The 24,747-nt window shown below is 40.6% G+C and overlaps 2 protein-coding genes across 5 annotated transcripts in view; one reads left to right on the forward strand and one right to left on the reverse strand.

Moving 5' to 3' along the window:
* Positions 1–131: 131 nt before the first annotated feature.
* On the forward strand, positions 132–14,691 carry LOC130418851 (myotubularin-related protein 3). Of its 2 annotated transcripts, XM_056744984.1 has the most exons (20): positions 132–264; positions 1,056–1,100; positions 2,838–2,880; positions 4,091–4,153; positions 4,650–4,766; positions 4,994–5,076; positions 5,392–5,552; positions 5,631–5,724; positions 5,801–5,914; positions 7,094–7,296; positions 7,377–7,488; positions 7,562–7,757; positions 8,875–9,060; positions 9,148–9,318; positions 9,399–9,541; positions 10,987–11,773; positions 12,060–12,170; positions 12,301–12,389; positions 13,417–13,443; positions 13,642–14,691. In XM_056744984.1, exons 3-20 carry the CDS (start codon positions 2,878–2,880, stop codon positions 13,805–13,807), a joined length of 2,826 nt encoding a protein of 941 aa, XP_056600962.1. In that variant the 5' UTR covers positions 132–264; positions 1,056–1,100; positions 2,838–2,877; the 3' UTR covers positions 13,808–14,691. The 2 variants fall into 2 exon arrangements, with proteins under 2 accessions (XP_056600962.1, XP_056600963.1); XM_056744985.1 differs by lacking the exons at positions 2,838–2,880; positions 4,091–4,153; positions 4,650–4,766; positions 4,994–5,076.
* A 2,084-nt stretch (positions 14,692–16,775) lies between these two features.
* Positions 16,776–24,747, reverse strand: part of cita (citron rho-interacting serine/threonine kinase a) — a 59,329-nt gene continuing 51,357 nt past the window's right edge. For all 3 annotated transcript variants that reach the window (XM_056745879.1, XM_056745880.1, XM_056745877.1), the window contains 9 exons: positions 22,079–22,218; positions 21,784–21,876; positions 21,604–21,712; positions 21,398–21,526; positions 21,236–21,316; positions 20,991–21,069; positions 20,717–20,896; positions 18,065–18,425; positions 16,776–17,969 (listed from right to left, as the gene is read on the reverse strand). In XM_056745879.1, coding sequence (XP_056601857.1) covers positions 17,946–17,969; positions 18,065–18,425; positions 20,717–20,896; positions 20,991–21,069; positions 21,236–21,316; positions 21,398–21,526; positions 21,604–21,712; positions 21,784–21,876; positions 22,079–22,218 — 1,196 coding nt within the window. In that variant the 3' untranslated portion in view covers positions 16,776–17,945. The remainder of the gene's footprint in view (positions 17,970–18,064; positions 18,426–20,716; positions 20,897–20,990; positions 21,070–21,235; positions 21,317–21,397; positions 21,527–21,603; positions 21,713–21,783; positions 21,877–22,078; positions 22,219–24,747) is intronic.

Genomic DNA, 24,747 nt, shown 5'->3' on the forward strand with positions numbered 1-24,747 from the left:
GCTACTTTAAATTCAAACGTATGGCTTCACATAATAATTTAACGCTCCAAAAAGTCACGAATAATCGTATTTTTTGGGGAAGAAACAAAAAAGCAACTCACGTGACACGGTTGCGTCACCGCGTCACGTGACTCGAGCTGCCCAGCTGAGAGCGGAGCGTCATGGCGGTGGAGAGTAAATGACACTCAATGTTTACATTCCGTTAACCGTCACATTCATCGTTTCACGCGTGTTTTACATCTTCAGTGACTGACAGCAGACCAGGTGAGTGTGCGCACGTGCAGACACTTTATTCGCATGATTATTGTGCAGAAGAGTGAATTCTGAGTGACGGGTTCCGCCCTCAAAACAACAACAACAACAACACACTCTCACAACACATGCCAGTGAAGAGTATCATTTGTGTTTCTAATGCACGACCTGTTTGTTTACGTCATTTAAAATTGCTCCTGCTGTCTATACAGGGACCGTAGAGAGTGAGCTCCCTACACAGAGAGCATTTTGAACACGTAGGGAACTAGAAATGCTGCCTGTGTAGTCGGCTTGATCTGTCCTGCCATTGCACTCTTGTTACTTTCAGTGGGTTCTCGTTCTCTTTGAAATGCATTAAGTACATTAATGCATTTAACACATGCTTTTTTTTATGCACAAATGCAACACAATGTAGTATGCAAAGTGTACACTAGGATTTGAACCCAATGCTCTTCCTATTGAGCAAATGTGTTTGTCAAGGTAGATAACATATCTCTTATTATGTGGAAGAAGAACAATCTGCTGAAGGAAGCGGTTTTGTTGGCATGATCTTTGATTAGTTTACATATCAAAAGCTGTCACATGACCAGCCCTTCAGGAAGCAAAACCTGTTTGGCGTTTCATCCTCCCTCTCCTTTATTATTGGTCGTCTATGAATGCCGATGAGGTCATACAGTATACACTTCCACTTCACCCAGCCTGACTCACATTACACCTGATGTTTAACTTGAATTTAATTTTTCAGAACATATAGCTTCATTCACACACTTCGGTCTAATTCTGCTTGAATCGTTTTCTTTCAGACTTTCTCTCCGTATTTGGGGCTGTGTTGACTTTTACAAAAGCAGGTCTGTAGACGCACCGTCCTCACGGGTCAAAAACCCAGCGTATGGAATGTCTGCATGTTTCTACATGTGTGGTATAGATGCGGAGTGTTGTGTGCGCATGTCTTTGTGTGTAAGAGCTGAATGCATGTAGCTGTGTGTGAAAACGTGTGAGCTGGAATGATGCAAAATAAACCTGATAATAAACCTTAATGACGTGAATCTTATACAAACAACTGGACGTGGATACTGAAGCGTGTTCACATTAGGATCTTGTATGAGGAATTGTGTTTTTGTCACTGACTTCTGCCACACACATAAACACAGATGGACTAGAGTCTCTGTGATCCTGTGATATGGTGAATGATAAAAGGTTTTCAAAGCGTTGAAATATTTAACCACTGAGACAATGTTTCACAGCAAGAATCTGTACTTTTGGGAAGGAGACAGAAGACTAAACATGCGGCAGGATTAAATCAACAAAAAGCACAAATGAAGAGTTTGGTTCCAAAATGAGATAACTCCATTTTTTTTAAAATCATGTTTTAATTGTGCATTCCAATTACTTAAAAAATATGGAGATGGTGGTCTAGTGGGTTAAACCACTGAACTGGTAAATCAAAGGTTGCTGGTTCGATCCCAGAATCCACCACCAGTGTGACCTTGAGCAAGACACTTTACTCCATGTTGCTCCAGGGGGATTGTCCCTGTAATAAGTGCACTGTAAGTCACTTTGGATAAAAGCGTCTGCCAAATGACTAAATTAAATTAAAATTAACTAAATTAAAATCAAACTGCAGTTGGTAGTAACCAACAATGACTTGTTTAAAGTCATAATATCTAAAAAATCATCAAATAAGGCCGTGTTCACACTTGATGTCTTTTTTGAAGCTGCCAGCATTTGTTTTACATTATAATCCTATGGAATAAACCCTGTTTTCCAAAACTTCGCGAACGCTTTTTTACTCGCCACCGCCAGCGTCTTTTTCTGCAGCTCCGAGCGCCTTTTTAAGTCGAAAAAAGTGCAACTTCTCTTAAAAAAACACCTTACATCAAGCGTCTTTTTTGACAGCTGACCAATGACAAGCGAGTAGGGAGACGTTTCCATAACAACGTGCGAGGAAGGTGATTGTTCGAGCAGGATCCTTCTCTAAAAAAATAAAATGCGGGCCGAAGCTTTTCTTTTACTAAAAAAGCGCTCGTGTCAACTTTTTCTTGTCAAAAAAGACGTCAAGTGTGTTCATGGCCTAACACAAATAAAGACAATAAAAACATGATTATGTAATAAAAAACGTGATTTATGACAAACTCTTCATATACACATCGTTCGTATGTTTTTAAGAGTCTGCACGATTCTGCTGGTGCTGTCCCACTAACTTGTTTTGACATTAATAAGTGACTTGTTGTCCTCAATGAAGGATTTCTGGCATGCTTGTTTTAGATTAATGTTTCTTAAAAACGTTCTTGTCAACACTTTATTTTGTTTCATGAAACACACCAGCACTAAAATCATTTGTATATCTTTATAAAGATTCTTATCATGGTAATACAAAAATCTGATTCTCGTCAAGTAATGAAAGAAAGATTTATTCACCCTCATGTCACTGCCTCATGGCATTTTTACGATTCGCTTATCACTTATATTTGCTGATATCACTGCAATAAAAAGAAAAGTACAAAATTTGTAGACATTCACACTTTCACTTGTAGGTCCTGTTGTGTTGTAAATTCACATTAACTGTCAGGTTATGGTTTGTCCAGGACTGCGATCTGCTGGTTTCTGCCCACCCTTCTCAGGACCATGGTAAGACCCCTGAGCCCCCTTCAATCCCGTTCACTGAGAATAAAGAACACTGTAAAAAGAGATGTGTTGACTTTCCTTAAAATATGCACCATTTTTACAACATGGTGGTTTTAAGTAATGTCAACTTAAGGTATTTAAAGTCAAAAAAACAAGAACATTTTTGTTGCGTGTACACAAATGTATGAGTTCACTTGACCATCTTTACTAAACGATGTAGCACAAGTTCAATCAATTTACAGTGCCCATGTAGGCTGTCCTTGAATATTTAATTCATTTACCCGTAATGTTCATATAGCATAGTGAAGTATATCATTATAACAAGTAGTATTGACATAATTAATGACTGCTTTGATGTCAGTCATTGAATGATTCTCCACAGAAGCACACAACATACTGCATTTCTGATGTGTGTCTTCCTCATTGTGGTGAGAGATACGATGGGTTGAACAGGGTCGATGCTTACCAAAGCAAACTCGAATCACCTGAACGGTAACTTCACAGAGAACGATTATTAACAACATCAATGATACTAAAAACATCTTAAATCTCTTTATACATCTTATTAACATCTACACGCAGTTAATGCCCCAAAAGTGCTTATTATTTGAAAAAAAAAGCACTTTTCATGTGGCAAGGGCTTATGGGGGTTCGTCACAGCATTTTTACTGATAATATTAAGTTCATTGCTATGGGAATTTATGTTATGTTTTCATTGAAAGTCCCCTTGGCGTGAACCGGAAGTTGCAATTGTTTTTACTTCCGTATTCAGACACATTTCCAAGTGGGCGTGGCTTGCGTTTATCACTGCGAATTGATCTGAGATGGATCGTCATTTCAGGGCGGGAGTGCATTTTCACATTTTAACTGAAGATTATGAGGGCACATGAACTTTAAAAGTAAAATGACCCACATTGAATAACTATTTACAATAAACGCTGCACTATTTCTTGGACAAATAAGAATTGTCATTTTTTAATTCACTGGGACTTCACATTTTTCCGTTAACTTTCTGCACACTCCTGAGCTTTTCTTGGCATTTATATTTTTGTGTTGCACGAACAAAGGATTTTAAGTTAAGCTGAAAATATTATAAATTTGTATATTTTTAAGTAGAAGCTACTTTACATAATAAAATGTGGTTGTCAAGACAACTAATCACTTTTTAGGGTAAAGGTTGCACTGGTCTGAGATCAGTGTGATGTGTTTTTAGGTTGAAGAGGATGAGAGTGTGAAGGCCAATGGCAGCCATGATCTACACCTCCAACATTTACAGGTATCGCTGCTTTACATTCGCCACCTGGACAGAATGTGTAATCATAGTTTTTTATTACCATTTAAAGGAAAAGTTCAACCAAAAATGACAATTTTCCTAATTTACTGAATTCGTGCACATCTATAGTTTCACTTTAGAAACGTTTTTGAAACAAAAGTAATTTTGATTTCTTTAATGATGGCTTCGCAATATTCGATTTTCAGGACGGAATTTTTGTGGACAAGGAATTCTCAAATTCACCTTTTATTTAGTTAATCACACCCAAAGTGCATAACCTTTGCGACTCTTAAGATGTTAACCGGGTGGTGAACTTGGAGACGTTATTTTTGATGAAGTGCGTTTAGGAGAACTGTAGTGTTTCATGACATAAAAAAGTCCACAACACGCCAACTTTGCGGTTCAGATTTCACATTTTCCTCTGGATTCATTTCCTGTTGTGGATGTTTTGAGTACAGCTTTTGTTGTTTTAACGGTTTGTAACGTTTGTAATGTTCAGGTGTCGTGTCCTCTGTTGAACGGCGAGCGTGTGGAGTACGAGGGGGCCGCCGGGGGGTCCGTCTTCACTTTAACCAACTACCGGCTTCACATCCGAACACAAGACGACATCATCAGTGTGAGTGTTTTTGTGCTTATATACTGAACAGTTCACTCAAAAAGAATCATTTTGTCATCGTTTACTCACCCTAACATCAACACAGAGATGTTCAGAATAGTTATTCTCATAAAAAGCATTCGGTAACCGGCCGTCATCGTTTTATAGAAATGTAAAAGCGCGGTTGTGTAAAGAGTCGGAATGACCCGGGTGCCTTATTTTATCACGTATGTGTTGATGTGTGTCAGGTTCCTGTTCAGCTGGTTGAGAGCGTGGAGTGTCGTGATGTGACTCAACTGCATCTCGCCTGTAAAGACTGTAAAGTGATCAGGTACGGTCACACTTCTCCAAACAGATGATTTGTTTAACAAATGAGTCCAACCTTTATCTTATTTTACTTTCAGTATCCTCAGTGTTGTGGTTAACGTCATCATGAAACTAAACTTGCAACACATTGAAGTTTTATATGTTGGCTGTGATATAATTTGTTTATCTTTTCAATGGGATCTTCTTTACATCAGTGATCAAATATGTTCCAATACCGTCTGATGAATTTGATTTGACATGAATGTTGATTCCGTGTAGTTACAATTGTTATAAGGAAAGCTGGTGCTCAGTGATTGGTTAACCTGTCTGTTTTGTTTAGATGTCACTTCCTGTCGGCAGAGCAGTGCCAGGATTGGTCGAGAAGAATGAACGCCTCCGTGCGTCCACCGGTCAGACTGGAGGAGGTCTGTGCGTTTGCGCTCCTCTCGTGTAGCGAGAGCACGGAGGAGAGAGAAGTGCATGATGGGATATGCCGTACAGGTATTATAATATATTATATGGAGTGTGTAGATGGTAAATATTTCCTGTATTTTTAAACCCTTGTGATCCCGCTGACAGGAGGACCTCAGCACAGGTTTAAGAGTGAGATGGAGAGGATGGGCTTTCACACACACGGTGACTGGAGAATCTCCAACATTAATCACAACTACAGGTGACACATCACAAACACACCCAACGCTCACACAGACATTCATGTGTGTTACTGACCCGTGTGTGTGTGATGTCAGGTTGTGTTCCAGTTACCCGCAGCAGATCCTCGTACCGGCTTCAGTCTCAGACCAGCAGCTAGAGAATGTGGCAGCGTTTCGATCGTGGAAGAGAATCCCCGCTGTCGTGTACAGGTGACTGTTTCACATATTTCTGTTTTTCTCATTAAATGACGCCTTTTCTCATTGAGAGACATCTACATATAAACACGTAAATAATTATTAAAGATTCATATAAATATTTAAACTTATATTTGATAGTAATAATAATTGTATATATTTATTAATAAATATATTTATATTAACTATATACTTACATCTATATCTTGTTGCTGATTTTAGATAAGCTTAAGGTTCGCTAAATTCCGTTAACATTGCTTTATTTAAATGATCTTGCTTGTTATTTTAGTTACTTAGTTAGTTTAGTTTAATGACTACTTTTTAAACGTTTCTGTTGAAATCAAATAAAAAAAATCACCTAAAAATGATTGGGGAAAACTTAACCAAAGAAAAATGTAAACGTTGCCTCAAAAATAAACTGAAGTAAGTTTAAAGTATTTCAATTAAATGAACAAAGAATAAAATAAAGATGTTAAAAATAAACAAATACATTTTAAAATGACAAAAAGCATATACCAAATTTGCTACTTGAACTTTAATTTTAAGTATTAATATTAAATATAAATAAAAATGATAATAACTCTTGTTCTACAACACCATGCACTGTTCTGAATCTACCTTTTCTGTGCTTTTATCATTTATTTTCTCCTGGAAATATGCTTTGGAACCATGCACATTGTGATATAAATACAATTTTATTTAATAGTTATTTATTTCTTAAACATACTTAAGTTCCAAAATTAGATTTTATTGTTTTAGAATAAGGAATGTTATCTCTTAAAATAAACATTTCAGAATTAGAAAAAGCTTGCATACACAATGGATTTTGGGGTACATGATGCTTTGAACTCCGACATTACAGAAACCATAATAATAAAATAAACAAATATAGTTTAAAATAAAAAATCAAGAAACAATTGAAGAGTTTATTTGCAAAACACAATTTAAAAAAAAATTGTATGTGCAAGTAATATCCATCAAACTGCAGTTGGGCTGTTTTGATAATACAATTATAAGTGATAATAGCTTAAAATATATATAATAAAGCTATCTTACAATAAAAATATATTCTGTGATCATACATTTACAAAGTGCTACTAGTTATCTACATTTCTACATGAAATATGTTCAGATCTGTTCATTTGTAAAAAGAAAAAGAAAACGATGTACTGAACCAAATCACATTTGACCCAGACACCAGAGTTCGGGCGCTGTGATTGGTCGCTGCGGGCAGCCGGAGGTCAGCTGGTGGGGTTGGAGGAACGCAGACGATGAGCATTTGGTGCAGTCTATCGCTAAAGCATGCGCTGCGGATCAGAAGCTCTTGATAATGGATGCGCGGTCATACGCAGCCGCAGTAGCCAATCGGGCGAAAGGAGGCGGCTGTGAGTGTCCAGGTAACGATGCTACATGATAAGTCGTCTTGAGATGAATTGTTCAGATGGATGTGAAGGTGTCGTCTGTGATGTCTCCGTAGAGTATTACCACGGCTGTGAGGTGATGTTCATGGGCATGGCCAACATTCACTCCATCCGCAGGAGCTTCCAGTGTTTGAGGGCTCTGTGCGCTCAGGTTCCCGATCCGCTGAAGTGAGTACTCCTGCGCTTTCCCCCTTCACAGTGACCACAGGTGTTCTCTTCTGACCTCTTCCTCTCGTCTCAGTTGGCTGTCCGCTCTGGAGAGCACAAAGTGGCTTCCGCATCTGTCTCTGCTGCTCAAGGCGTCGCTGCTGGTGGTGAACGCTGTAGATCGAGACCACCGGCCCGTCCTGGTGCACTGCTCGGACGGCTGGGACAGGACACCTCAGATCGTGGCGCTCTCCAAACTGCTTCTGGATCCTTTTTACAGGACAATCAAGGTGTCAAATCGTGTTTGTGCACTAATCTGATTTTAGGAAACGGGACGTTTATAGGGATAGTTTACCCAAAAATGACATCAGGGTTTTTCCTGGCTCGAAATGAGGCGGAGGCGGTGTCATCCTTATCTTATACACACATGCACGTGTAGGCGTACTGTATCTTTAAGTGGCTTAACCAGACACTTTACATATTAAAATGAAAAAATGAGATGAAAATTATAAAGTTAAATAAAACATTACTTTAATTCAACCAAACAGAAATGTTATTAAATCAAATTAAATCAAATTAAAAATGAGTCTTACAAAATAGGTAAAGTTCATTCACATCCTGCCTTCTCTTGGTGTTTACTGAGCTTTGAATGATTCACTGATTTTTTATATGCGCCACTAGAGACTGAAAAGTATGCAAAAAACAGAAATACCCGGATGGTCTGTTACTTCCGCCGAGATTCGTGAGTGTGGATCAGATGGAAACTTATGTATCCCATGATCCCACGGGAGCTTGACAACGGTCAAATTTCAAAAGTAAATCATGTCGGATGTCCTTTTTTAATGTAAGTGCCAATAAAATAATTTCTCGTGACTAAATTATGTTTTAGACATTCAACATAACGCTTATAATACACCTGTGTGGCTTCATGGATCGCTTAATAAAATAGTAAAGTTCCTTTTCACCTTATTTGTCATGTTTTCATATTAGTTTTTAATAAAGAGAACAAAACAACTGTTTGCCACGTTTATTTTTTTAACGTTTATTACGTCTAATAAAATGATTTAATATGTTTAAAATAAAGCACCGGTGTGTACAACATTAATTTAATCTGTTTATTCTCAAAAACATGAAAATAACTGTCAACAAGAACAAACACAAGTGTATAAACGTGCATTCGTAGCATTAACGGCCGCTCTCATCCAGCTGATTCTAATCAAGCGCTCCTCGTGTGTAAACATCGAATGTACACTCACAATCAAAGTGCATTGTGGGTAAAAAAAAGAGTGAACGAATGAAGTTCACTCAGGTTTCGGACACCACTACAACATGACTGTTATTTTAGTTTTATTTTCTCACTGCAAGACGTTGAGAACATCAGTCAGGAGGCGTGTTTTGTGTGCGTAGGGTTTCCGGGTGTTGGTGGAGACGGAGTGGCTGGATTACGGTCACAAGTTTGCGGGTCGCTGTGGTCACGGTGAGAACGCGGATGATTTGAATGAGCGCTGTCCCGTGTTCCTGCAGTGGCTGGACTGCGTGCATCAGCTGCAGAGACAGTTCCCGTGTTCCTTTGAGTTCAACGAGCCGTTTCTGGTACAGCGTCACTTCTCAATTCATACGGTCTCGCAAGACCCCCGCCGAGCAAACACCTTTACCTGCAGTGTTTCTTTCTGCTTCCAGGTGAAGCTGGTCCAGCACACGTACTCCTGTTTGTTCGGGACGTTCCTGTGTAACAGTGTGAAGGAGAGAGAGGAGCGGCGGCTTCACCAGAACACCTGCTCTGTGTGGTCTCTGCTGCGGCCTGGAAACCCCGCCTTCCACAACATCCTCTATTCACCTCGCTCAGAGACGGTACCGCCTCACGCTCGTCACAACACATCGTCTTTTCAAAGACACCGCGGTTCCAGCATGGTTTTGTCCATTATTCTCAGGTTTTGCATCCGGTGTGTCACGTGAGGAACCTGATGCTGTGGAGTGCCGTATACCTGTCTAACTCCGCCCCCTCCACGCCCTCGGATGAGTCATGCGTGCCACAATCCGCCCCCGTGTCGCCTGAGGACACACCTGTGAGCAGGTACATTTGCGCTTGAGGCTACACACATGGGTTTCTCTCGATGGACTGAATCACAGATGGGTGACAGTAAAATAATAATGTTCATCAGGTTTGAATGTGAATTGTACATTTCGAGTCAACGCTATTTCATATTTTTATGATTTGTTATGAAATATCTGAACATTTTGTTTGGGCCTTTAAAGTGATAGTTCACCCAAAAATTTAAATTATGTCATCATTTGTTCAGCCTAACAACAGCCTAAATGACTTTGTACTGATGAACACAGAGAAAGATATTTGGAAGCATGTCAGCAATTTTCAATTCTGTGACTAATTAAATGGTAGTCAAAGGTGCCCCAGAACTGTGTTTATGAATTCTTCAAAATATCTTATTTTTTCTCCTACTATGGTTGTGGATGATGTCACAGAACTGAAGATTGCTCACATTCTTACAAATATCTTTCTTTTTGAAAGAAATGAATTCACTTGACCTTGACAAGGTTTTCCAGTTTTCCTCGTTTTCCTCTTTACTCTTTCTCTGCTGTAACTTGGGCGATATATCTTGGGATTATAACAGTGGGTTCACACCAAACACAAATTAAGTGAAAGCTTGTCTTCCGCGTGGTTTGAAAATATTTGTCTGCTCGCGTCACTCACAGAATACTAACAAACATTTCCCGTGAGTAATGAAGAGTGTGGAACTTGATTGTTCATGTTTGGTATGAAACCAGATTTATGCTCTCAGTTTCTCAATGAATTACGGTTAAATGCCACCACATCTGAAAGCCAGAGGGCGCTCCTGCGCAGAAACTCTGAATATGGGAAACAGAAGAAGAACTATTAGTTCCAGGAAATGCCAGTGGTCATATTCTATCGCTGTTCATCAAATCTTTTCAGGTATTTTCATAATGATAAAGTAAGTATATATAAATATTATATATAAATATTCATATATATATATATTATTATATATTTATTCTATTATTTATAGTGACTGTTGCTTTTTCAAATGTAAAATTTAGTGATTTTAGTGATTTTAGATCGAGCAATACTTCCTACTGATCAGAGAGCCGTAATTTACGGAAGAGCTGTTCATTAAACACAGAATTGATTTCAGAATCGATTTAGACATTAATAATTAGTGTGAATCGCGATATATGTCGCCCAGCCCTGAAATGTTGATAAAAAACGAGTGACGCTAGAATCAAATGTTTCTCTTGTTGTTTAGAAGTCTCCCTCTTAATATTTAAAATGTTTGTATATGCATTACAACTAAATATTCTGGTGAAAATAAACACTGGTGTCCGGTGTAGACGCTGTGAAAGGGTTAAATTGTGGAGTATAAAAATCATCACCTTGACCTTGTGTCAACGTTACGTCACAATAAAAACAATCCCACCGTAACATGTTTTACATTTTGATCTAAAATATTGAAACTTTTCCATTCATGACATAAATATTCACAGGTTTCCAAAGACTCACTCGTGCGACGACTTCCCTGCAGCCTGCGAGACTTCCACGACACAGAATCACAACCGGAATGACCGCCGGGTATCACTGGACATCGTCATGACAACAGAATCTGACCGAAACAGTTCAGAATACAGCGCCGAAGACACTCACAGTCCTTCTGAGTCGACGCTTGATGACAGAATCGACTGCGTGGAAACACAAGACGGGCGTCTGCCAGGAAACAGCACACAAGGGGCGGAGCTCTGCATGGAATCTGAAGTGATTGACAGTCAGATGGACCTTCAGAGCGACACGTCTGCGTTCAGACGTCCAGAGGAGGATTCAGTGGATTCTTCTTCATCAGACGACAGTAATGTGAGCGCCGGAGACCAAACATCTGACGTGTCCGAGGATGTTAAAGACGGATCCTTCACGTCCACTCATGATGATAGGTTACACCCAGAAGTCGTTCTTACTAACACGTACGGTCTTGATCTCTCACAATCTGACAGCAGATCTGTATCAGAAAACAGCACAGAGAAACCTCCAACCACCACACCACAGACTCCTGAGGACGTCTGCGCACCAGAAGACGGACAGACTTCACACAGAGTTCTAGAGAGAGGCCTTGTGGCGTCCCAGCGGTTAACAGCATCAGAACACGTGGATAAAGACGGGCTGAGTCTGAACGGCGATGCTGTCCATGCGCGACTGAGACAGACGGAGACGGGGAACGGACTGCAGGTGGACATGCTGAAGCTGCAGAAGCTCTGGAGCCGCCTGCACGTCAATGGAAAACTGGTGAGCAATAAACAAATGTACATTTATCTCAAATAAAAGATTGATTGGACTGAGGAGCATCATCTTATCGAAGCTCTGCTTATGATTCATGGTCTCACACATGAACAAATGAAAAGGTTACTTCCAAAAAGTGATTTATCCAAACAATATCGATTTGATAAAAAAAATTCAGCCAACTAACACAACAAAACGCAACATAACATAATAAAAACATGACTTTTGATTCAGTTCCAGTATATATTGAAATATTGAAGATCATGAAAGTCAAAATGACATATCTCTACAGACGTCTCTCCCGGACGCTGAGAATAACACGGAGTCTGGCTGTTTACCGCGGTGCGGGATTGAAGCCCTGTCAGAGTCCGGCTGGCAGAAGATGGAAGAACAGGACTCAGAGGTGAACTGCTCCTCATGAACTTCCCTCATAAACACAGAACTCTCAACTCAAGGGTTCCGTTATTTGGGTTTTCAACTCAAAATAAGAGAGAACACAGGAGAACCACTGACAGCACTCACACTGTATTCAGGTAACGCAGTGGTACCCGGATCACCCAGCATCCCGTTGCTATGGTTGCGAGAGGAGGTTTTGGCGGGCTGTGAGAACACATCACTGCAGGTGAGAATGTGATGAATAAATCAAAGTCTGTGTGTTCAGCAGTGTTGGGTCTCACTAGTGACTACACACTGAGTTACTGTCATTTAATTACTTGAGTCAAGTAAGGGATTCCTCTCACTTTTTCTGTCATTTTATTACAGTTACTTTGGATGTAATTAAACTAAATACTTTAATCAGTTAATTATCCTACTTTATGTAGTTTTATATTATCTACTTGTATCAATTAAAAGAGGCGTTTCATGTCTATCCTTAAATCACATAATATTGATATAGAATATAGAAAGTAATAAGTAATTAAATACTTTTTGGAGAGAGTGTCTTGTACAGTAATCTAAATACACTATTGAATATGACATTCAGGGATTTCTGTATTTTTTGACCTCGCCGGGATCACCCGAGTAAATTGCATAAATTTGATTTATTTTCATAGCTGGCCAACAGGATCCTTTCTACATCATGCACACGCTTTTTATAATTCAGAGCGACCGCTTCATTCAGAAGAACATCATTTTGGGAGTTATCTTTATGTTTCCAACACACTAATAGAAGCCAAACACGGCTGTTTTGGTACACAGAAATGTGTGTGGTGTCATTTTTAATGAAGTGGGGAACTGAACAGCGTTTCGTAGCGTATACTGAACATCCCGAGTCTGGAAGTTACGTTGTCTATATGATATGATTTTTTAAAACATCATCTATATAAGATGGCTTGAAACTATACAATTGTCCGATCTAGTCACTGTAATATAAACGCATTGAAGTCTCTACTGAAAACATTTAAATGAACTTAAACCGCAACATGCATCGTTCGCAAAACCTGCAGATTCATTCGGGAAAAAAACGCTGCGTGAATGACGTAGATTCCCCATATAGTGGCTGTGTACTTTGATTGTAATCGGCAATAATTCCTTAAAGTATTAGTTCAGGTTTAAACAGGAAGCGTGTCAAGCGAGGGGCAGGATGGTGCTATGAGTGTGGATGAGTTTCACTCTCTCCTGTCCTCTGTGTTTCTGTGTTTGTGCTGCAGTGGCAGAGAAGCTGTTGAGGAGGACTGGTAAGATCTCCGGCTTCTGTTCCACTTTCACACTTCTCAATGTTTGTCGTCCTGTTCTCCGTCGTATCCCCGATGAGTCCAGCAGTTCTGTTTCGAACACAATCTGGTCTGTTTGTACACAGACGCAGTCGATCATTTGCCTGGACACGAATAACATGACGGTGCTTCTTCCTGTTTCCCTTTTCTTTGCTCCTTTAGGAACTGTGGAAACGTGTTCTGCGCCAGCTGCTGCGACCAGAAGGCGGCACAGAATCAACAGCTCTGCGAGTCGAAGTGCGCGTGCCAGCTGTGTAATGGGCACCTGCGGCCCCCAGCTGCGCCCCCCGCCGACCTCGAGAAAGCCATCACTGCCAGTTCAAACTGAAGGACACGGAGACATGTGACATCATCATGAAGGAACAGTTTCTTGTATTGTGACGTCCTCATGTGAAACACAGATGATGTTACTCCGTATGTGAGATTATATATGTGATTTATACCAAAGCAAGAACGATAAACTTGAAAATGTGAATAGCTCGCAGATAAATCAGGGTCACTATGAAACAATGTTCTGTGAGGGTTCCACAGAAATTCTGCTTTTGTGTTTCACAGAAGTCATAAAAGTTTAAAGGGAGACTTCATGATGACATCCCTTCTACATACACATTCTACTTTTATTCACATTGACCGCTTGAATCCTGTTGGAATCGGTCTGGTTCCGAAAGCGCTTAAATCCAGAGCTAGAAGATTTTGCACACTTGTGAAATGTATATGTATATAATGTCACGTGTACAGCCAATGAAAATGAAAGATTAAACACAAATACTAAAGGACTTGAGCTTCGTGAACTAGCAGAGCCGTGTTTCAATGACCCATCTCCTGTAAATCTGTGGCTTTGCTCTCTGGACGTGTATGAAAACTCCTGTAATGCTGCTCGTGATTTTCTCTCTCGTGTACCAGCCGCTCGCCTGCTGCCGATGCTTCTGGGATCTGAGGAGATTGTGTGAATGAAATTAAAGCACAACACACTGCCAAGCTGATACTGCTGTCTGACTGACTCGCCACAAAAATGTTGTCATTCTCTTTCATGTGGTTCTAAACCTGTTAGCAAGTCTTTTGTCAGTGGAAAACAAAATAAGATATTTTGAGAAATGTGTTTTGCCTTCCTTCAATGGAAGTCAACGTTCTTTAAAATATCTTTTTTGTGTGCGGAAGATGAAAGTCATACAGATTTTACATGACATAAGATCGAATAAATGATGAAAGGATTTTTCTTGTGTGTGTGTGTATTTTGGAGCTGAAGAAACAATCATGTTTATGATGCTTGTTATAGCCACTGAAGTAAGTGTCCATGTATTGAAAAACAGGATTTTACTTCCCTCCTGTTTTTGCTTGGTTTCACAGACAAGTTTGAGCGGTCTTGCATGAAAATTACTTGCTCTGACATATCTTAAAATATTTCAATGCCATTGTTTGGTCTTAGGATGCACACCAGTAATGCATTTTTATAAAAACGACTTAAATATCTTACTTTAACTTAGGCATAGTCCTGTCTGTGAAACCGGGCCGTAAAGTTTCAGAACTCAAATGTGGTATTGAAAGATTACCCATGAAATCGCTGCTCAGTGTGGTCGATTACCAAAGGTTTTTAGAGTAGGATGCTTATTTAATTTGACACAAATGAAAACAAACACTGAATATTTTTCTAAATACAGAACGTTCCATTCCATTCCATCTTCTACCGCTTATCCGAACTACCTCGGGTCACGGGGAGCCTGTGCCTATCTCAGGAGTCATCGGGCATCAAGGCAGGATACACCCTGGATGGAGTGCCAACCCATCGCAGATACAGAACGTCATGCTGTGAAATATCTCCTCTCCTTGATCACTTGGGTCATGTGTTATTTTTGTGCCATCTTGACTTGTTTTGATTCTGTGTTAGTAAAATTCAAGAATAGATTGAGAAACAACACCATTCACAAGTGTTGAATCCGAGGGCTTCAGGCTATTGAACTAAAATGTAATCCGCCTGTTAAACAATGACATGTACCATGCGATAATGCTTTCAATGTTTAAAAGTAAAATCTTGACTACATTTAAAGATATTTAAGAACTGAAACATTATCTCACAAAAATACATGTTTGACATTCTTTCTGATGCTTGGTCATCTACATTCACCTAAAACTTTGATAAGACAGGCCAACATCATTAAATTATTGCAAACCATTGTGATAATTTAAAGGGATAATTCACTCAAAATGTTTAATTCTGCCATCATTTACTGACCCTCAAGTTGTTCCAAATCTGTATAAATGTCTTCATTCTGATAAACAGAGAAATATATTTGGAAGAATGCTTATAACTAAACTGTTATCGGACCCCATTGACTACCATAGTAGGACAATTCATTAATTTATTATATTTTCTGTTGAACACAAAACATATTTTGAAAAATGTGGGACAGCAAACTGTTCTGGGGCACATTTGACTCACTTTGTCATTTTTCCTAATATGGGAGTCAATGGGGTCCAAGAACGGTTTGGTTACAAGCATTCCTCCAAATATCTTTCCCCGTGTTCATCAGAACCAGTCAATTGCCAAGTTAAAGCTGTTATTGATGTTTACAGTGTCATTTTAGATCAAACAGGTGAAATTACTTCTATTCGTCGTTAAATTTTAAATGTAATCAACTGCCCGTGTGTTAAAGGGTTTTAATGCACACCTTCCAGCCAATCAGAATCCAGAATTCAAACAGACCATGGTATAATATATATTACAGCACTAGTATCTAATGGGGATGTTTGCAAGCAGTTAAGACTACTGATGATGCTTTGACGTAAATAAACTAAATTATTAGTTTCAGGTTATTTCAGTGTTGTAAACAAATATTGGAAAAAAACAAACATTTGCTGAATATTTAAACACTGATGAATGTAGTGATTTTTTGTTGTTTGTTCTTCAGATATCAAGTGTGCAGTGTTCATGTTTGTATTTATGTGTATTAAACTTAATACGACTCATATAATATAATAAAATATAATATGGTTTTAAAGCTATGGTCACTATTTAATACCTTCACCTTGTTGTATTGTGTTAGTTTAGCGACGTTTGATCGCTCAAATATGTCATACGATGTAAATATAGCTGCCCATAGAAACACTGAGATTGAGGCATCTATACATATTTGTATCTATACCTGCAGCTGTACTGAACTCTATATTATACTGTAGGAGTCTTATATCATAATAAACAGCCTGTGAAATGATTTTCAGTGCATTATGAAGTGGACTTCAGGGAAGTATAACAGTAATAGAGACAGCAAGTTTCAAACAAAGACAAGCAAAGGCCCAGATAAAGATAGAACTGTGTTTAATAGTTGCTATAGATAATGCTATTTGACCATAATAAAAAAAAGGTAAAACAAGAAACGCTACATCTCTGGTCAGCAGTTTGTTAACATCAGTATCATTTAGCGCAGAATAAAAATCCATCAAAACACAAGAAACAGAAATGAAAAGCAGAAACAGAAATGAAAAGCAGAAACAGAAAAACCCTTCAGGTGGTCTCCATGCGACAGTCGAGACGTCACCTCACGAATGGACTGAATCTGCTCGATGTCGATTCGCTAAATAGTGATTCAGGTGTTGGTGGCTGCGTCACATTCACGGAAAGAAACCCATTTGAGAACTGCGATTCCTAACATTCTAATCCTGAGATCAAGAGTTGTCAGGGCATGAACGTTCTGAGAAAGCAGACGGAACTACAGCAGAGCTCTTCCACTTCTTCTGAAGCTCCAAAAACAACATTTAACAGCGGCGCTGGAGAACCAATTGGTCTAGAAGTACGAGTGTTACAGGCGCTTTGACACAATGACACACACCGGCTTGATTCAAGCGAAATGTTTCACTTTGAAGCGTCATGGACATTTGACACGGTTCAGCTCGACACATCCAAGAGGGAACATTACAAACGGCTTTCTCGCCTTCATTTCTTAACAAAAATAGACGCGGCTCGACAAGCCTCAATATTCACTTTTATATCGTCTCGTAAAAAAATCACGTGAGCCTATGTACAACAGTTGCTTGACATTCTGAGAGTTTACAAAGCTCCTGTTCCATCAAGACGGGCGCTACGACGCCGGGGATTGTGGGTAAGTGCAGGAAGAGTGATGGACAGGAGGAAGTGAAAGAGGAACAGAAGAGAAGTACAGAAACATCAGGACAAACGACGAGCAAAACTAGAATCATGTCATTGGGTAGTGTTTCTCTGATCACAGAAACGTGAAATAATACTTTTGTTAGCCCTAGCGAGCGCTAGCCAGATCTGTGTGTTAATAATAATCGCTGCTAATCTGAATCTAAGGCCACGAAGAGCCAGACACATTGTGCTGTATGTTGCCCCCGCTGAGACCCGATTGGATGACGTGCGGTCACATGATTTCTCTTGATGTGGAATGCATGTTTAGACGAATCAGATGCTCTGGTGGGGGGGGGGTGTGGTCTTCTGATACAGCGTTGCTCATCTAAACCGATGACTGATCCCACACCTGCCGAACACACAAACGAGTGTTAGTTACATCACCTGACCACAACACCGTTTTGGCCTGAATTGTAAAGATCTCACTAAAATGAAAGAACTGACCTTGTTGACAGTGTTGATGGGCGTGCGTGCTGACCCCGTGTGCAGTCTTTGGCGAGGCTCTTCGAACCCCCGGCCGGGCGACCTCTCTCTGCGCAGATCCATGATGCGTCCCGGCGAGCGGTCCAGACGAGGGTCCATCATCCTCCCGGGCGATCTCTCCGGCCTCTGTTCTGTCAGGCGGCCCGGGGACTTCTCTCTGTCCAGGGGCCGGGCGGGAGACTTGTCACGGCGGAACTCTGTACGAGCCTCCCGGTAACGGTGAGGGGTCCCGGGCTGGTGGAGCCCCTCCTGTACGGCGGGCATGGAGGCCAGGCGCTTCGAAATATGCTCGTTGTAGGTGGGGGGGCCGCGCTTGTTTGGGCTGCAGGACAGAATGAAGTAAACCAGCTGAGAATATAAAAGTCACCACGGTAACCATAGATTCTACCCAAATTCCCTTTGTGACTACAGTAAAACTGTGTGAGTTTGGTATGACTAACCACCCAGAACTGTCATCAAAATGAGAAATTCAGGATTGCTGTGACAAAGATAAAAATTGCAACACTTAATAATAATTTTATTTTTGTTGGACCGAGTAGTTTATCTGCTGTTATAAAATAGTAGCGATGCACGGTAAACTGTCGGCTAATGTTATCGTATCGGCCAATAATAACATTTAGGCCGATATATTATAGCCGCTGATAAATCTTTTCCTCTGGTTTAACTTCTTCGACTTCACACTGTTTACAGTTAAAGTACAGTACAGTACTATTTTTCTGTCGTGAACGCTCACTTACTGCTATTAGCAAAACATTGTTGATGTAGGAAGTGGATGTAATACAATACTTATGAATGTGTAAATTATCGTTTGAATATTGCAATGTTGTTTGAATCAGACTGCTATCTGAATGCTTTCTGTTTGGAGACCTGTTAGACTCGTAGCTATTAAAACATTTTTCCGGGTTGCTCTGGAAGAACGTCTTTTATTTGTCAATTTAACAAAAATGAACCTGAAGGTTTAAGAATCGTTAACTAGTGAAAAGTAGGCTTGGTAAACAATTTTCAACTAATGGGTACCTTGTTTTCTGCAGTCAATGTTTTCAAATAAAATAAGTTTTGCCTTTCGTTTCAGTCTTACGGAATTTTATATTAATATTTAGATACTGTTTATCGGCCGATATATCGGTTATCAGGCTCAATGTCAAAGAATTAACGGTCATCAGACAAAATGTACATATCGTTGCATCCCTTTAAAATAGTGTAGTGGGAAAAATAAAACAAATATTATAAATATATAAATTAAATATAATGAATTTCGATAAAATATGTTTATTTAAAGTCCCTACATTATTATTTACATTTACTCAATTTAAACAGTATATTTCATTGATTTCACAGCTTTAAAATTGTTTTGAGTAAATTGTGTAAAATCAGACTTAATGTAATTGCTAAAATTCCTCTAACAGATAAAAAGATAGAAATATAACAGATTTGTTAACAAAGAACAAAGAAGGTTTTATTGTTTGTTAGTTTATCATCTGCCACTGATGTTGCAATAAATAAGATTACACTGATTTAGTATGTAGTAAAAATTACTATGGTATTTTTGTAGAAACTATTGGTTACCGTGTGAAATTCTTGTAAGTGTTCACCCATAGAGATGTGCCATTACTGTAGAATTTCACCAGTGCAAGCAAACGGTTTATACACCACATGTGCCAACTGCATTATAGACTAATGAGCATGCTTAACACTGATGTTCAGTTAAAATCTAAACGTAACTCACCCAGAACTACTGGAAACACGCCATCACATCAAATCACACGCCAACAAATTTACAACAACAAACAATAACAAACTGTAAGAATAGCTGTATGATTAGCCCAGGCTTGCTTTCATACTTCTGGACATCGCAGTTTTAAACTGCAACGAGTGACTCACAGAACATGATTAAATGTCTAGAAATTAAATAAAAATCAGTGATATAAATCCCATTCACTCAGAGTTTCTTAAGCACCTCCAGCTAAAAAATGTTCTTTTGACATGACATGTACAGCAAGTGATGTGACAGATGATACTAAACAGAGTTTCAAGCTTTTAACAGCGTATCAAAGAAATTCAAAATGTTTTTTTAAAACAAACATCTTTATTAATGATGCCCATTCACACATGGTTAAAATCTCTGTGCCGTCACTCCTTTGCACATATAAAAAAGGCACCTTTCTTCCTGTGAAGAAGAGAGAAAGAGAGAAATAAACTCTAGACCAATGACAGACAGACTTTCAGTCACATGGGGTTGTGATGACTAAACAAACTACACCTTTACTCTCCATGTTTCTCTCTACAGGTTCTTGTATAAAAATCAAATGTTCATCAAACAAGTGTTACCGCTAATATCTTAAACCTTCACATCATTGACCCATGATGGTGAACTAGTTTGACTTTAACATGAACCCATAAGGACACTGGTAAAACACAGAGACGTCCGATTGATGTACGTGAACTACAAATCACTAAACCCTCACGCATCTGTCATGTTTTGAACACTCTCTAAACACCACATTTCACATCACATCTTGAAGCATCCTCACCGGAGGAGAGTCTCAAACGCATCGATTACTCCCAAATCAAGTTGACTGAAAACTGGATAAAGACGTCAGTGTGTGGACTGACCTGCGCGTGGAGCCGTTTCTCTGCGAGTCTGCACTCCAGCCGTCCTGAGCCAGGTTTCCTTTACAGCAGATGACACGCAGTTTGTTCTGGTAGGACGAGGCCAGGTACACAGCGCCGGATGAGATGGCCGGACCCAGGTAACGTGGGTTAGGAATGTCCAAGTGTGCGTACGCATGTGGACTGAACACACACACAAACGCTCAGTTCATTCATTAAGTGTGTGTCTCGTCGCAACAAAACGAAGAATCAAATAAAAAACTGAGAGATGTTTTACCCGAGTGCTGAGTGACTCTGAACCTCAATCACATCCAGAGAATTGAAGTAGGTCACAAACAGATACGGCTCTCTGTACGCTGTTGGGAAATGTCAACATGACATCAGTTTCATTTCCAAAACCGCAGAAATGAAACTAAATTGAATAAATAAGCACATAACAACATTCCTTAAGACTAAATAAAACCGATAAATAACAGATCACACATTTTCGTCGGTTCTAACATGAACGTCATTTAGTTTTACCGAAGGACAGAGGCAGACGGCTCCATTTGATGTCATCGGTGCGACTCCTGCGGCCGTACGCGTCCACAAACACTCCAAACTCTGTGTAAACAACAACACATGCTTGTCAACGACACAATCATACGCTTCACCCGCCGATATGTCACGCGATGGCACACGCACCGTGGAAGCAGAGCAGATACTCCACTTTCTGCGGGGAGCTGGACACCTGGATGATGGAGATGGGGAAACTATGAGAGGAGGCGGCGAACACGGCCGAGGCCAAAGTCACGTCGTTCTTGTCCAGGAACTCTGAAAACAAACACATTTTCACAAACTGCCTGATGTTCTTTACTTGTGTTGCGTGTGACGGTGTGTGATGCTCTTACCTTCGAGCACATACTGCTTCATCTCCATCTCATAGAATTTATTTGTGCCGATGATGATGCTGTATCCGGTGAAGTGAATACAGCTGCACGGCTCAGACGTCTCGATCTCCTGCACATGACACAACATGATTCTGTTCTTACGATTCAACATCAAACACTGTGAGCTGCTGGATACGTCACCTTTCTGATGCAGAACTTGTTGAGTGTGTCATTGTAGCGAAGAATTGTGATTTTATTGGGCATCGCAGCACAAATACACATCCCGTTTTCAATCTAAAACACAAACGCACACACTTTAGTCATCGACATACTGGAAAACAAAGACTGATTTTTTTTATTATGGTGGTAAAACCAGGTAGTATTTTTCTTTCTAATATGACGTACTGTTAAAGGAAATGAATGTCTAGTGTTGTCAGATATAATGTGACACCGGCTGGCACGTGTCAGTCAGGGTGAGAGGGATGATGGGAAATACCTTTCCAGAAGAAAACAGATGGCAGCCCTTCACCGCCTCAAAGATATATGGACTGAGATCCAGCTGAGCGGGCAGATGAGACTGAGCCAGAGACTGTTTCACCCGCTTAATATCCACCAGACACAGAGCACGCTCCTCACCTGAACACACACATCACATCACATCAGTGAGTGAGTGAGTGAGTGAGACAGAGAGAGTGAGTGAGTGAGAGACAGTGAGTGAGACAGAGAGAGAGAGCGAGAGACAGAGAGAGTGAGTGAGAGACAGAGAGAGACAGAGAGTGAGTGAGTGAGTGAGTGAGAGAGAGAGTGAGAGACAGAGAGTGAGTGTGAGAGAGAGAGAGAGAGAGAGAGAGAGAGAGAGTGAGTGTGAGAGAGAGAGAGAGAGAGAGTGAGTGTGAGAGAGTGAGTGTGTGAGAGAGAGAGAGAGAGACAGAGTGAGTGTGAGAGAGTGAGTGTGTGAGAGAGAGAGAGAGAGAGAGAGAGAGAGAGAGAGAGAGAGACAGAGATAGTGAGTGAGACAGAGAGAGAGACAGAGATAGTGAGACAGAGAGTGAGTTTGAGAGAGAGTGTGTGAGAGAGAGAGAGAGAGAGAGAGAGAGAGAGAGAGGGAGAGATAGATAGATAGATAGATAGATAAAGTGAGAGGGAGTGAGTGTGAGAGAGTGAGTGTGTGAGAGAGAGAGAGAGAGAGAGAGAGAGAGACAGAGATAGTGAGTGAGACAGAGAGAGAGATAGAGATAGTGAGACAGAGAGACAGAGTGAGTGTGAGTGTGTGAGAGAGAGAGAGAGAGAGAGAGTGAGTGTGAGAGAGTGAGTGTGTGAGAGAGAGAGAGAGAGAGAGAGAGAGAGAGAGACAGAGTGAGTGTGAGAGAGTGAGTGTGTGAGAGAGAGAGAGAGAGAGAGAGAGAGAGAGAGAGAGAGAGAGAGACAGAGATAGTGAGTGAGACAGAGAGAGAGACAGAGATAGTGAGACAGAGAGTCTCACTATCTCACTAGAGTCTCACAGCCCTCATCTCCAAAAATGGTCCAGAACAACAGGTCACTCTTCAAACGGACCACAGCTCACAGACCTCATTGTCACAACCCAGCCAAAACTCACCATCTTCACCAAACCCTTTGCCCAGTACAGATCAACGCAATGAACCTGACAACACTCCAACACCCACCGAGGACTCACAGAAAACAGATATTGTCCTTCTGATAGACTCAAATGGGAAATTCATAGACGAAAAAAAGCTCTTCCCCAAACAAAGGGTGTCCAAACTCTGGTGCCCCAACACGCACAGTGCCCTCAGACTACTGAACGAGGACAACCTAGGATCACCAAGCCACATTATAATCCACACTGGCACAAACGACCTGAGAGCACAACAAGAAAGAGTGGCCACAGCACTGGAAAGGGTAATCGAAAAAGCTACAACCACCTTCCCAAATGCCAAAGTCACCATCTCGACACTGCTACCACGGAAAGACTTCCACCCAGACACAATTCAACAAATAAACGCAAATCTCTCTAGAACTTGTGCACTCAAACCTCAAGTGCACCTGGCACATCATCCCACCTTGGACCTCACATGCCTCTATGACCATGTACACCTGTACAGAGCGTCTGTCCCCATCTTTGCAAAGAAATTAAAAGATGTTGCTCTAAACCGCAACACAAACAACCCCCCTAGAAGCAACAGAGCAAGGCAGTCCCTACCCAGACCATGGATGAACCACACCACACCTTCAAAAAACAGCCAGAGACTGGGCCACCCTCCTTGCCAAAACAACAGCCAACAGACCAGAGCACCACCCCTGCTGCCTACACCCCCCACCCGGCATATGCAACAGAACTCCAGCAGCCTAAGCTATGCCCAGACAGTGAGCAGAAACTCCACACCGACATCTGCACAAGCTCCAACAGCCGAGCTAAAAGACATCCATCAGATGCTGAACCTGATCTGCTCACACCTACTGTATTAAGACAAAATCCGCAATAAACAAATAAATAACTTATGGATAACAAATCATTTACAATATCATGTTGGAATATTCAAGGCCTGAGGTCATCTGCTTTTGGACTGAAAAGCAAAAACATAGACTTCAGCTCTGAAACAAAAAACTCAGACATCCTCATCCTACAGGAGACATGGAGTAGAGGAGACGGACCCACTGGTCGCCCTACAAACTACAGAGAATTCATCATTCCATCCGTCAAACTGCCTGGTGTCACCCAGGGAAGAGACTCAGGCGGAATGCTGATCTGGTATAAGTCCGAATACGCCCACTCAATAAAAATGACTAAAACTGGCCAGTTTTACACATGGATAGAAATCAACAAGACCATCACTTCAACAGATAAGAATATCTTCCTGTGTGCAACCTACATCCCTCCAGCAGAGTCACCCTACTTCAATGAGGACAGTTTCACGATCCTGGAAGAGGAGATCAACTACTTTCAGTCACAGGGCAATGTTCTGATCTGCGGTGACCTAAATGCCAGGACAGGTGAAGAATCAGACTCGGTTCACTCCAAGGGAGACAAACACATTCCAGGAGGAGATGTCCTTTCCATACCTACACACACACAAAGACTGAACTACGATAAAACAACAAACAAAAATGGATTAAGACTTCTCCATCTTTGTCGCACACTGGGTCTGTACATGGTCAATGGACGAC

The sequence above is a fragment of the Triplophysa dalaica genome, chromosome 4 (assembly GCF_015846415.1).
Source record: "Triplophysa dalaica isolate WHDGS20190420 chromosome 4, ASM1584641v1, whole genome shotgun sequence".
NCBI classification, from domain to species: Eukaryota; Metazoa; Chordata; class Actinopteri; order Cypriniformes; family Nemacheilidae; genus Triplophysa; species Triplophysa dalaica.